General features: G+C 40.3%; 1 protein-coding gene across 3 annotated transcripts in view; it reads left to right on the forward strand.

The window, feature by feature from the left end:
- The window catches only part of LOC134527534 (CLIP domain-containing serine protease B4-like), a 47,608-nt gene that overhangs the window by 18,855 nt on the left and 14,044 nt on the right, over positions 1 to 14,709 (forward strand). For all 3 annotated transcript variants that reach the window (XM_063360290.1, XM_063360292.1, XM_063360291.1), the window contains 2 exons: positions 5,258 to 5,366; positions 12,948 to 13,123. In XM_063360290.1, the coding sequence (XP_063216360.1) occupies positions 5,258 to 5,366; positions 12,948 to 13,123 (285 nt within the window). The remainder of the gene's footprint in view (positions 1 to 5,257; positions 5,367 to 12,947; positions 13,124 to 14,709) is intronic.

Raw genomic sequence — 14,709 nt, forward strand, 5'->3', positions numbered from 1 at the left:
GATAACTCTCGCTGATGAAATATTTTAAAAATTATATTTAAAAAATGGTTCCAATTGAAAAACTGTCAGTGTGTATCTAACATTAGTCACAGAAGCTACCATGGATCATTGTTTGTTATCTGCAGCTGAATCGGAAGGAATCCGCTGTAGATACTGTGGCAAGGATTTTGTCACGAGAAGGAATGCTAGACGTCATGAGAGGAATGATTGTGCTAAAAACCCACTACGCAAAATGTTAAGCTGTAATCGGTGTAGCAGGTTGTTAACACGAATTGACAGCTTAAAAAGACTTGATAGAACATGTAAAACCAAGCCTATTTACAGCATTGAGGACATCGATGGATCCACTAGACTAAAGAAGAGTGATCTGCATTACGACAATAATTTTCCTTGTTCTGAGCGTGATGGTATTAGCTCACCCGATCGTGACGAAGAACATAAATTGAAGAATGCTGATGGCTTCGGGAAGACTGAAACTAATGGAAGTATAACACCGTGAAAAGTGAGAATACATTCAAGCCTATATTCAGTAGATCCTCCATTCTTTGTAAAAATGATTGACTCCTAAAAAGGAAGCATGAAGACGATGAACACACTTCGACATCATCGATATCGAATTCATACGGTAATCTGGGTGACGAGGTTGTCTTCTACAGTGATTGTTACAGTGACTCTGAGGCTATTGACAAAGGCATAGACTGTGATGAAGCACCTAAAGCTGACAAGATCGAAGAATGTGGCGGTGTCCTGAGCCCGAAATGTTGGAAACAACGTGTTATAATAAATAAATCTGATAATTCTTCTTATGATCACTGGGACGATTGTGATATTAAAAGTATGTATAATAAACAAGCAAGTAAGATGGTGGTAGAAGAGATTGATTACACATCATGGAAAGATCCAAACATATTGGTTGACCGGCTAAGACTTCTACATGGCTCGCTTTGTGCAGGAAACTATTCTTGCATCAAAGAAATATCCTTCATGCTCAAAGAAGTGAGGAAAGCTGGCTACATACATAAATGGCTTCTTTTACTTGTATTTGTGTAATGTTGAGAAATAAATTAAATATTGAAAGTAAAATTTTAATGTTTTTATTTCTTGTATTCTGCTTTCCAACTAAGCCTGTGTTTCCGCTACTGTATGTGTGATCATTCCGTTTCCTGTGTGTTCGTTCCATTTCCTGTGTGTTCGTTCCTTTTCCTGTGTGTAATGTGTGTACGTTCCGTTTTCTGTTTGTACGTTCCGTTTCCTGTGTGTACTTTTTAAACGTTCAGTTTCCTGTGTGTACTGTGTGTACGTTCCGTTTCATCTGTGTACTGAGTGTACATTCTGTTTCCTGTGTGTACTGTGTGTACGTTCCGTTTCCTGTGTGTACTGTGTGTACTTTCCGTTTCCTGTTAGTACTGTGTGTACGTTCCATTTCCTGTGTGTACTGTGTGTACGTTCTGTTTCCTGTGTGTACTGTGTGTATATTCCGTTTTTTCCTTTGTGTGTACTATTTCTTCATTTCGTTTCCTGTGTGTACTGTGTAATCATTACATTTATTGCGCGTAAATTACATGTATTGCGCGTACATTGCGTACATTGCGTGTTGGAGCTGTTGGAGCTTTTGGAGCCGAGTAGACTTGTGTCCTTGTAGCTTCATAGACATATAGTTTCTTAGCCATGCGGTCTTTTAGTCATGCAGTCTCGCTGCCATGTATAACTCGTAACCAGCTAGATCCTTTTAGACTCGTAGGCTTGTAGCGTCGTAGTCTTTTAGACTCATAGCATTGTAGCCCAGTATCATTGGAGCTGCTGAATGAAAAGGCAGTTGGAGCATTTGGAGCTGTTGGAGCAGTTGGAGCCTTTGGAGCATTTGGAGCTGTTGGAGCATTTGGAGCATTAGAGCATATGGAACATTTGGAGCATTTGGAGCATTTGGAGCATTTGGAGCATGGGGTGCATTTGGAGCATTTGGAGCATTTGGAGCTGTTGGAGCTGTTGGAGCTAAGAAGTAGTCGTTGCACGTCTATGTAGGGCTAAATGTTTATAAGAAGTAGTCGTTGCACGTCTATGCAGGGCTAAATGTTTATAAGATTGCTGGCTTTCGCAAGTGATCCTGTAGTAGGATAAAAATTTTGTAGTAAATATTATGTTTGTAAAAGAACTTGTGGTGTTTTATTTCTCGAACCTTACACTTTTCTGGTATTTAAATTAAATTTCTTTTAGCTTCGTCCAGGATCGTGCCAAGGACCTTAGTCGACCTTATTATTCAGTATATTGTTTGCAAATTTATTTAATGAATTTTGAACTTTTTCCTGAATTTTAGGTTAATTATTACGAATTTTCCAAGTTGCTGGTATTGTTGGCTAATAGGATAATGGTAGTATATGATTTAAAGTCTCTTTAAGAATTTTGAAGATGGTTTATTGAAATTATTACTTTTTTAACATAAAATTAAACGTTATTTTATCGATCGAGTATCGAACCAAGGACAGGAGCGGATCGAATTAATCTGTAGATGATTGCCATTTTTTAAATTAATTTTGTTTTTTTTCCCGCATTTCTAGCTAAATAATTACATGATTTCAAAATGGCGTCCAAATTTCAAGATGGCGGGGGCACCTTGTTATTAAATGATTACTGCACTCTAGCGGATTAGAATAAAACTAGCATGATGGTAAGACATGTACACACACACAAAATGGTGTCCTCCAGCAGACGAATACAAGATGGTGGCAATGACCACTAGCATGTGGTGGCTCCTGGTAGCATGTACCGAATGCCAAATGTCGGATCCATGATAGTCGTCAAGGTCAAAGTTGTAGATCAAGGTCAATGTCAAATTTCGAGGTCAAGGTCAAATTTCAAGGTCAAGGTCAAAGTTCAGTGCCAGCAGTTGAGGACAAAAGTATGGTGACCAGAAAATTATACTAACATGGTATCAGCACACTCTAACTGACGGAAACAAGATGGTGGTCTCCAGCAGATGATTTCAAGATGGTGGCCGTCACGAATAGTGCAACGGTGGTTTTAAGGATTTTTATTATTTAATTCGGTTAATTAATTTTTTAATGATTTTTAAATTTTTTCCCGATTTTTAACATAAAAATTACGGATTTTTAAGATGGCTGACGTGATGTCATGTTTCCTGACGATATATATGCTATTAAAAAAGTGGTGGGGGCCAGTCTGCCTGTACCCACCACGGGTGAAGGATCGGTCGCCATTTTTACTTTTTTGCACTCGTCGGTTTAGAACCGATGACTTCAAGCTCCGTGTCATAAAAGTAATTTCTTTTAATATTTTTATCAATAATTTTACTAATTGAATTTTTTTATAAATTTAAAACACTTTTTTTCTCATTAAAATCGGATAATAATTAAAGATTTTAAAGATGGCGGCCGTAACGGAATTTGCAACAGTGACATCATAATTAAAAATGGTAGTCATGGTATCCTTATTCCTATAAATGGCCTCCCGGATGCTTTAGACATTGTTGCTTAAGCCGTTTTTAGGAATTTGGGTTCTTTCTAGGGCAAAACGAGTTTTGAGGATTTTCGAAATCCTAATTTTTGAATTGCGGAATTTTTTCAGATTTTTTGGCGGAACTTTTTTCAATATAAATGGTAATTTTGGCGAATTTTGAGGAACTTTGAGCAATTTTTGCCGAATTTGGGCAACTTTTGGCAAGTTTTGAGGGTCGAAGGTCAAGGTCAAGGTTAAAGGTCAAGGGCACAACCATCCCAGATGGCCGCCGTGACGTCACAATCCAAGATGGCGGTCGACACCACAGACACCACACACTAAACCCTGTTTCAGGAGCCCCCAAAACATTACTATTTAAGTCTTTTGTACGCACCAACTTGGCGTTCTCAACAGGCCTGCGCGGAAACCTCGAGCACATAGCCTGCTCGCACTTGCTCGCGTCGCAAGCTACTTCTAATAGCCTGACCCAAACATAAGGGCAGCGCCCACTTCTCTTTTTAACTGCATTAATCGTCTGGACATGCAAATACACTCCCAGATATGCAGGAGACGTTAAGACGGCATTGGTTTATCAATCAGCATGGCGTTCGTGCATTCTACCGCAATTGTTTCACTGAAAAAATTAACAGCTTCATCAGTCGTGGCGGGTTGAGCTATAGCTGCTAGTTTAGTTTGTCACCGCTTCTACTTAGTAGACGCTTAAACATGCCAAACGCTGCTCTCTCGATACCAGAAAAATTTCCACAATAGCTTTACTGCAATTAATTTCGTAATGCATTTGCTTGAGCAAAACGTGTCGTTAAACACAGCCAAATCCAAGCGGCCTTTACGAAGCAATGACTGTGGCAGCAAAAAGGATTCCAATCCAACAGGAAGCAACGATGGCCGCAACTCCTCGCGACGTCGCCGTTCGCCGCGCCGCGCAGTGGCCAGCTCGCGTACCAACACAAAACGACGAAAGTTATGGTATGACCCGTCACACTAACATAGTGCTCAAAACTTCGAAGTTTTGGCGCGCGTACCAGAATACATTTTTTAATAATCCGGGTAAAGTCTAAATCATAATTTAAAAAAACAAACAAATTATGACGAAGAGTAAATACAAAAAGCAAATAATGCCCTTAATGACTTAACTAATTAAAAGTACGTGTAAGAAAATATACTTGATATGCAGGTCGTCTCACGTTTACAAACCTTAAAATGGACTCAGTAACGATGTGTTAATAGTAACTGTATGGCTTCAAATGGACGAAAGATATTTGCCATCTAGTGAAGCCGCCCGACAAGTAAACTTCCTGCTGGCTGCTCTTGCAATCCTTTGTCTAGAGCGAACCATCACAGAGGTTGCCTACACGTCGTGCCGATGAGCTGATGAGATGACGATGTAAAATTGATGGAACTAGTGTGTTGGGGCTAATATCTATACACTGAAGAAAAAATCTTGTACTTTTAAAAAGATAGTCCTTGAAAACTCTTTTGCCAATGATATCACTCGTAAAAATTCATTGCAGAGCTTTGTATCATTTGCAATTTTAAAAATCTCTGCCTTGCAGATTTTCAAGTGATACTGCTTGAAAATGGGTTTCATAGGAATTTCCTTGTAAAAGTACAAATATATTTTACAGTCTAGAAAACCCATCAGCTCACTGCGACATCCAACATGTTTGAGACTTGTGAATAATCCGGTTGCGACCTTTGCCAGGAACTGAACTCAGATCACTTTAGTTGGAGGTGAGTGGTTCTATCCGATCTTAAGGTTAATGCGAAGGGAAACTTGTTTCAGGTGACGAGGAGAACATTCCCAAGTTCGGATGTGGAGCAGTTCTTGTGAGCAAGTACTATCTTGTCACGGCAGCACATTGCGTCATCAACCTCCCCAACAAGCTGAAAATGCAAGTAGAGCTGGATGTTAGCAACCCAGCGTGTTTACTTAATGTCGGAAGAAATGCAAAAATGTCTGTAGAGTAGCCTAGTGTTAAAATATAAGGGCTATACACTATTAGGTATATGACTACCTATTGTAGCTCTAACAGTTTACATATATATGTGTGTGTATATAAATATGTATAATGTTTTTATGGACTCAATAACTGCTGTAATCTTGCACATATCACTTACGACCCGTAAAATAAATTATAATAATGTAATATTTCGGTTCATATCGTTTATTGGCATAATCCTACCCAAGGAGTAGCAATGGGGAACTTTTTTTTTATAAAAACAGAAAAAGTTCTATAGCTTCCATAATATGAAATATATAACATCGGTTTAAAGTGTTCTAACTCGTCGGAGTAATACCGAAACCTTTTTATCTAAATAAATTATTGATACGACCACCGGTTCCTGGGTTGGGGGGGGGGGGGGGGGGGGGGAACGAGACAATTAGAACAAAAATCTAGAAGTCCCTAAGTAGAACCATCATTGAATCCGTTCAGATTGTTTGTAAATCATATAAATGTTATATGAAACTTTTGTCTGAACTAATTTTTGATAAGATGAACTATTACTGCAAGTGGTTTAAAAAATAAGGTGTTATAATTATTAGAAACAGTTCGATTGCATAATCTGTTGCTATAGTTAATACAGTCATATTTTTAATATATTTTAATTGATATACAAATACAGATGCTAGAAGTGGTCCTAATAAACCAATTTGTAGTTTCTTCGACATGATTGTTAATTACAAATCTTCGTTACATATTTCATCTCTAGAATGCCTCATAATTACGATTTATTTCAAATTTTTGAAATCAAAATTTTAAAGTTGTTGCTCTTTACTACTGCCAATTTTCAACATGTCAAATTATAAATATTATTCATTAAAATATTGTTCTGCTTGATTATGAACGGTTTATATTTGGGACAGTTAACGCTTTTAAATGATCGATGATGACATATAAATAATGGATTAAGAACAGAGAGAGTACGGTCTTGTACAAGACGACACTCTCTCACTGTACGCTCGTTGCACACTCTTGCCCACTTTTTGAGGTCCATGTTTTATTTAGAATCATAAGCAAACATTTAGCTTACTGTCCAAACGCAATGTTTGTCGATAGTTACGGGTGAGGACATGGGTGGCAGGGACTGCCAAATAACATAATTTAGGAGTAGTATGTAATAGCCGGTCCGAGATCAGGCGCCAGGCGGTGGAGCCGAGAGCCGGCTCCGCCATTGTTACGCCCCTCGTGCCTCAAAATTAAATTATTTTAAATTGATTAAAAAGAGCCTTGGAAACTTGCTGGGTAAGAAAAATAAGAAAATTAAGTAATTGACCAGAGGTGGCACGAGGTGGAGAACAAGATAATTTGGATCTCCCTGACACAAGCAACTTGGGAGCTGGGGATCTTTTAAGGGAAGAAGGTATATCATAAATAAATTAACACTACACAAGTAGCTTGGTCTATAGGTTCCCTGGTTTATTATTAAGGAATTTTGTGTTCGTATTATTCAAACCTGACAATAAAAATCTTAGTAAATAACAAAGTTAAAGGGGGCGCCCCAGGATTAATTAAAACAATACATATTACACCTTAACAAAAAATTATTACATAATTAAAAATTTAAAAATTGCACCAAATTTGAATGTCCCAACAATTACATCGATGATTAGTTTTATTGATTCTACATATTCTTGAGGAAAGCACTGTTCGCTGGTAGGCTATTCATTCGATTAATGTAGTTCGTAGCTAGAAAGTGGGGGGGGGGGGGATGTTGATTTCACATTACCACCCGGGTCTTCAAAAAATAACGTCGGGTCGCGGAAACATCTCTTCTAACGTGACCCGCAGTGGAGGTGCAGGACCACGAGCTGGGAGCAATTTGTCTCTCCAGCACTTCGACCCTGTCTGAAACCCAAATCAAATTCAAAACGAATTAGACTTGCTTCCAGACAGTCCTACACCGTCGGCGCAAAAGGCCAACAAACGGGAATGGGGGGAAAAGGCCGGATCGTCACTCACCAGACAGGGAAGTTGACTTCTATTTACAGATGCGTCGCCAGCCAGGAACTGGATCCCGCGAATACGCGGCTGGGCGCGGTCGTTTTCTAATTTCAAAAAAAAAATTAAAAGATAAAAAAATAACTATTACATTTTATACTACGCAGACGGACTAAACTACTTGAAAAAGATTATAGGGATAGCATCCCTCATTTAGGTGACTACATAGTCGGTTGCGGCCGGATGGAAGTTTTGCAGAGTCTCGTCCACTCGCCGATAATCACACACGGTCCGTCTGCAGTCGCGGCGCGAAGTGTGCCGCGGAGAAACGCGTCTCGTAATTAAAAGTAAAACTTGAATCAAAAGTGGAGGGGAGGACTGGGAGTCCGGACCGAAAGGTCCCGAAGTTCCCCGAGTGAGGGCCATAAAAAAAAACTCTGATTGAAGTCTCGAAGCTGGTAGCATTGCGTCGACTTTAGCGCTACCTGTTGGGGGCTGTCTGAAATAAAATAGAATCGACTCGCCCAATGCGTCTGCTTAAACCAAGGGTTAAAGGGCGCAGTCTAGTGCTACACTCTGGCGGCCTACAGGGTAAGTTGGCTGGGTGGTTAGCGAGTTTGCCGCTAGGTGTCGCGGGGTGGTCCATCTTGGCACACACGTTTTTTTATGCAAGGCATCCTGGGAGACGGTCGCTGTCTGCTGGGGTTTCTGACCTGTCATTGGCCTTAGGCGAATTCTTAGAACCGAAAGAGGAGGGGGGGAGCAAAAGTGCAACGACGCTGAGAACAAGCGTCCATGACGTGCTTTTCGAGGAGAGAACCTAATACGTATTCGTGACCAGACTTACTTCTCTCAGCAGCTCTCTGAGAAGTAGCAGCTTGCAGCCCAGAAGCTGCTCTATGCAGTTTTGGTCGAGCAGGGAATTAAAATTACGAACTCGGGACGTGACTGCAGGCGGGAGAAATTTCAACCGGGCTGACCATGTCCACATTAGCCAGCAAAATATCAGATTGGCCCCCTGGGAAGGGGCTTCGGTCCACTGGCCCAAAGTTTAAAACCGTGTTGTACACCGGCCTAACAAAAAGTAAATCACCCCCATTAACAACCAGATAAATTTAAAAAAAATAGAAATCCCCAAAAATTTTAAAATTATAGAACAAAAATTAAAAAAAGGTGACGAAATGCCTAATTTCCGGCACACCATCTTGGATTTGTGACGTCACGGCGGCAAAAATTCCTCAAAAGTCTTCAAAAATGCCTCAAAATGACTCAAAATTTCCCGTTTTAAGAAAAAATTTCCCGTTTTCGAGGGAAAAATTCCCGTTTCGAGGGAAAATTTCCCGTTTTATTCCTTAAAAATCCCAGCGGCTGAAAATTCCTAAAACTGGCTTAAGCATCCTTAACTCAAGCCAACGTTAAGCCATTTATAGGATTATGACGTCACCGCTGCAGTTTCCGTTACGCCCGCCATCTTTAAATTTACTATCCAATTTTAATGAAATAGAAATTTTTTTAAAATTTATAAAAAAATTCAATTAATAAAATTTTAATAAAACATATTTAAAAAACATACGTTAACGACACGGAGCTCGGAGTCCTCGGTTCGAACCCGGTGAGGGCGAAAAAAAATAAAAATGGCAACCGATCCTTCCACCACGGAAGTCACCTACAGACTAACCTACCACCACCAATAACAAGGTCAACTAGTATGATGTCATGTCCGCCATCTTGTCTTCGTCTGCTGGTAGCCATCATCATCTTGTTATCGTCGGCGAGAGTGCGCTGACGCCATGTTAGTTTAATTCTTATCCGCTAGAGTGCAGTTATCATTTATTATTGCTGTGTCACCCGCCATCTTGTCATTTGGCCGCCATCTTGGAATCGTGTAATTATTTAGCTAGAAATTCGGGAAAAAATCCAAAATTCATTAAATAAATCACTCATTAATTTACAGATTGATTCGATCAGTTCCAGTCCTTGGTTCGATACCCGATCGATGCAATAATGTTTAATTTGATGTAAAAAAAATAATAATTTCATTATTCCATGTTCAACATTCTTAAAGAGACATTAAAACCTCTACTGTCATCATCATCCTATAAGCCATCAACACCAACATATTGGTAATTCATAATTTTAATGCTAGAGATTCGGGAAAAAGTTCAGAAATCATTAAATAAATTTCCAATCAATGTACTGATTAATTAGATCGACTTAGGTCCTTGGTACGATTCTGGACGATGAAAAAAAAATAACAATTTAACATAATAGTGACAGGATCGAGAAAAAAACAAAAACAACACAAGTTCTTTCACAAACATAATATTAATTACATAATATATATTCTACCTCAGGATCACTTACGAAAGCCAGCAATCTTATAATCATTTAGTTCCGCAGCGATGTGAAATGATTAATTCTTAGCTCCAATCGGTTTATACTAGACAGAGTCCAGCCAGAACCTTTACAGACATAGTCCACCTCTTCTTGACAGAGTTTCTGGATACCGTATTTAACAGTTTGCTTCACATCGTTAGAACTGTAAATTACTGCAGCCGATGTCTTGAATGCACACTTCTTCACTTTGTCATCGGACGGATATGGCTTTCCATATATACAGTCCAACCACAAGTTATATTTCAAAGGTCCGTTTGTTGCTACATCATCAGTAAGCTGATTGATTATCTTCTGTCTGATATCATCAAGAAAATTACAAATGTCCTTTGACTCACCGAACGTATTTAGATAATAGTAGTCTTTCAATGTTCCACGAAATGCAGACTGCGCCAAGTAGAAGCCATTATCGTTCACTTGTAATGCTCCGAACACAGTCTTAGGTTTAGTTCCATGTTCAGACGTCATAACAATCGGTTGCTGGGCATCGGTTTTCTTGCTTGTACGCTTTCGTGTCTCCAATCTAAAGCGAGGAGTCGAAATGTCGGCAGGTAGTTCAGCAGTAGGAGCACAGACTCCACCTTTACATTTTTTCGCATGATGTCGCAAACTGTCAATTCGAGTAAACCATTTAAGGCACTCATCACATCGAAACTTCATGCGAGATGGATTCTTCGTGCATTTGCTCCGCTCATGTCTTCGTGCATCATGGGAAAATGCGAACGACGTATCACAGTAGCTGCAAGGATACCGTGGTGATGAAGACGATCCTTTCAGACCCGATCCAGATACAGGCGTTGCAACAGTAGTACCATCTCCAGGCATACTCTTATGCACATCGACGCATCGTTGTTGTGACGAAACCTTTACTTTCTGCCGCACAGCAGGACCTTTGCATGCCTTCATGTGCGTTTTCATATTATCTTTTCTGGCAAACTGCTTATGACATTTCTCACAAACAAACATTTTACGACATAGGTTCTTGGCACATTCTCTATTCTCATGTCGTCGAGCATTGCTGTTGTTTGAGAAAATCTTGTTGCAGTAACAGCACCGATGTTCGTTAGTTGTTGTCGATTCGGCATCCATTGAAGTCTCCATTGATGGTGAACCAGCGTTCGCCGAGTTTCCCTGCACATCCAGCTCAGTAGTCATTAAGCTATCTTCTGCTGGTGGTATCACATCTGTTGAAATCTCCTCCAATGTTGACGCCGTCGTTGCCAACGGGATCTGCACCTTCTCCATCGTAGCTGTCGTCAAGGTTCCCGTAGACGATGGTACAACCTCCGAGTTCGACGTTAAAGACGGTAAAGATGCCATCGAGGTCTCAAGAACAGCTAATTGACACGAATTATGCACCAGAAGAAACAAACTAGGTGATCCTTACACCGCCGACGTCAGTAACAAACTGAGCGTCCTGCTGTCTAGGACTCGCTTATATACATGCACCGTATGGAATAATACGATAGTCAAATCAAGAACCATTTACAATAATACTAGAGTCAAATCTACAAATTAAAAAAGAGGATCATTTGATCGAAAAAAATATCGATCTCTCCAATATACGCCAGGTTCCAAGAGCTACAATTCACGTCATCAGATCCATCTACATTTTGCTCCTATGCTTCAATTGACCATTAGCTGCAAGTGCTCCAACAGCTCCATCAGCTTCAACACGTAATGTACGCAATGTACGAGCAATACATGCAATTTACACGCAATAAATGTAATGATTACACAGTACACACAGGAAACGGAACGTACACACAGTACACACAGGAAACGGAATGTACACACAGTACACACAGGAAACTAAACGGACACACAGTACACACAGGAAACTAAACGGACACACAGTACACACAGGAAACTTTTCTATTTCATTAAAATTGGATAGTAAATTTAAAGATGGCGGGCGTAACGGAAACTGCAGCGGTGACGTCATAATCCTATAAATGGCTTAACGTTGGCTTGAGTTAAGGATGCTTAAGCCAGTTTTAGGAATTTTCAGCCGCTGGGATTTTTAAGGAATAAAACGGGAAATTTTCCCTCGAAACGGGAATTTTTCCCTCGAAAACGGGAAATTTTTTCTTAAAACGGGAAATTTTGAGTCATTTTGAGGCATTTTTGAGGACTTTTGAGGAATTTTTGCCGCCGTGACGTCACAAATCCAAGATGGCGGAGCCGGCTCTCGGCTCCACCGCCTGGCGCCTGATCTCGGACCGGATATTACATACTACCTTTAGGTTAAGGAACATGTGACCGGAAACGAAAATCTGCAGTGTTAAATGCACTAAATATAAGCGGACGAATTTGAATTTGGCGGGCTTCAGGGGAACTCTCCATTGGCTGAGAGGACGCGATCGCAGCGCGGTGGCGTTCAATAGCTCCACGGGAAGCAGGCGAAGAGCCGGCGCAGACGTTTAGAGTTAGTCATACGCTTCATATGGCTTCATATGAGACTCCGAGTTCCAGACAGTCGCTGGTTAGGGCGTGCAAAGTTCTTTCCTATTCAGTACACGTATGTTGTAAAGTGCCTTTTGTAAACTCGCTCTGCTCCTACTGCACAGTTTACATGTCGGCCTCCTCTGCGAATGTAAAGTCTGACGTGCTATTGCTGTTTGTCACTGTGCTCAATAACAGTCAACAATTCGCTAATTGACAAGCATGTAAATGTACTATAAAAAACAATACAACGTGTTTTTACACTCTATTGCTGGTTGACGGTGTACTTCAAATAACTCTTATACACCTGCGTTTGCTTGGTTTGACATTCCCCGCCCCACCCTTCAAATTGAATTCCCACAATTTTCGATGATAAGGTAATAAACAAAATTAACTGTATTTTGAATAAATCGATTTCTATTTTGACTTGAAATATGTCACTGACGATGTAAAATGGCATTGTTTTTTATAAAATGAATTATTTTTAGTAGTGCGATATTTTATAAGAACAAGACCACATATTTAAACATATATTTAAAAGAACTGAAATACATTTTAACATTGGTCCCTCAGTGCACGATGACAGCACGTGTAGTGTGCAGAGGGCAGATCCCAGTTCGCTCGAGGGTGACCGGCAGTGTGCCTGTGGGCCGGATGAGCCGACTGCAGTGATGGTCCGTGTGGCTGCCGCAGAGGCGTGGTGCGGCTGGGCGAGCACGACTCCAGCACGGACCCCGACTGCCAGGGAGGCTTCTGCAGCGACCCGGTGATGGACTACCGGGTCGCCGAGGTCATGGCGCACCCCGCGTACGGCCGCTACAAGAACGACATAGCGCTCATCCGCACTGACCGCGAGGTCGAGTTCACAAGTCAGTGCCTTCCACAGTTTGTTTTCTCACTTGCTTTGCGTCTTTATATGTCTTTTAGTTACACTGGTGCAAATATTCCGTGGGTTCTTACTGTATCTCAGAAAGTTCAAATCCATTAAAAATCGCATGAAATGTTACTCTTAATAAAATTAGGACTTTTCTTTTAAACTATAATGAAGTAACAAACGTATTGCCTTTTTAAAGTTAATATGGTATTTGAGTAACGAAAACTAAATAAATGAAATAATAGACTTGAAACACCAGTAAACATACATCCATGAGAAACAGACATTATGACCATAGTCTCTATCACATAACCAAATACCTATTCATACTTACTTATGGATCAGATAACAGTAGATGTAATTTGGTAGTTCAACATCAAGTGCAGGATCTAGGATCCAATTTGACTTGAACACATTCCCCTTAGTGACCTTGACCTTTCACCTTGACCTCAAAGAAATTTTAGTCGGTGACCTAGATTATTGACCTTGAGCACGACGACCTTAAACTCTGTGACCTTGCCTACGACGACCTCAAACTCTGTGACATTGATCTCAGTGACCTTACATTTACAGATTAATTTACACCTTAAAGTTATGCCTTTCATTATAGCCATCACCATCGAGCACCCCACTCTGGCTGAAACCCTCCACTCTGGGTGTAATTAATTCTAACTCTTCGTTGATAACAAAGCAGGGCATGAGTAGTATACAGATGGGTCTCCAGCGGATGGCTTAACGGCTGAGGATTGAGGATGGTGTCAATAACCGATTGCTCTGAAGTGATGGCGGCCATCTTCGATGTCCTTGACCTTGACCCCGACCATGATGGCCATTCTGGATCCGCCATCTTGGATCCCCATCTTTAAATGCTGGCGAATGCTGCATTTTTCGTTTCGCTCGCAATTTTTGCAGTGTATGACATCGCCGTTGCACTTTTAGTTACGGCCGCCATCTTGGATTATAGAACGTTGCAATTTTCGTTATGTTCGCCATAATTAATTCTAATAACATCTCCATCATCTTGGACTTTATTTCACAGTCTCTTTTTGGATTCTGACATAATGTCCACCATTTTGTTTTCGTCTGCTGGAGACCACTATCTTGATTGACGACACGTCCACCATCTTGGTTTTTTCTGTTCCCATGTAGACCGCTATGTTGGTTGCCCACATCATTTTTTCTGCTTTTTACTTCTTGAGAGCGCCAGTGTTGCTCTGTCTCATCACATAAGGACGATGTTACATTACCTACCAAAACTATTATGTTCCTTCTTGAAATATTAAATTTAATTTATATACAAAATACATTAGAAGCGCTGTGATTCGAACCGTCGCAGCTCAGACTTATAGGTTGGAAAACATATGCCTTTAAACCGCACGGCCATCGAGATATTTACCAGACTGAGAATTTAATCAGGTATATAGAAAATAACCTACATAATCGGACTTGTAATTTTGTCTTTATTTGAAGGAATAATATCATTATTTTTTAGAGACAGAAACGCCATCTTGTTTTAAGTACTTGCTACCAGGAGTGATAGTTATCACACATCACGTATGATAGAGAGTGTTGTCACCATCT

This window comes from Bacillus rossius, chromosome 1 (genome assembly GCF_032445375.1).
Source record: "Bacillus rossius redtenbacheri isolate Brsri chromosome 1, Brsri_v3, whole genome shotgun sequence".
Lineage (NCBI taxonomy): Eukaryota > Metazoa > Arthropoda > Insecta > Phasmatodea > Bacillidae > Bacillus > Bacillus rossius.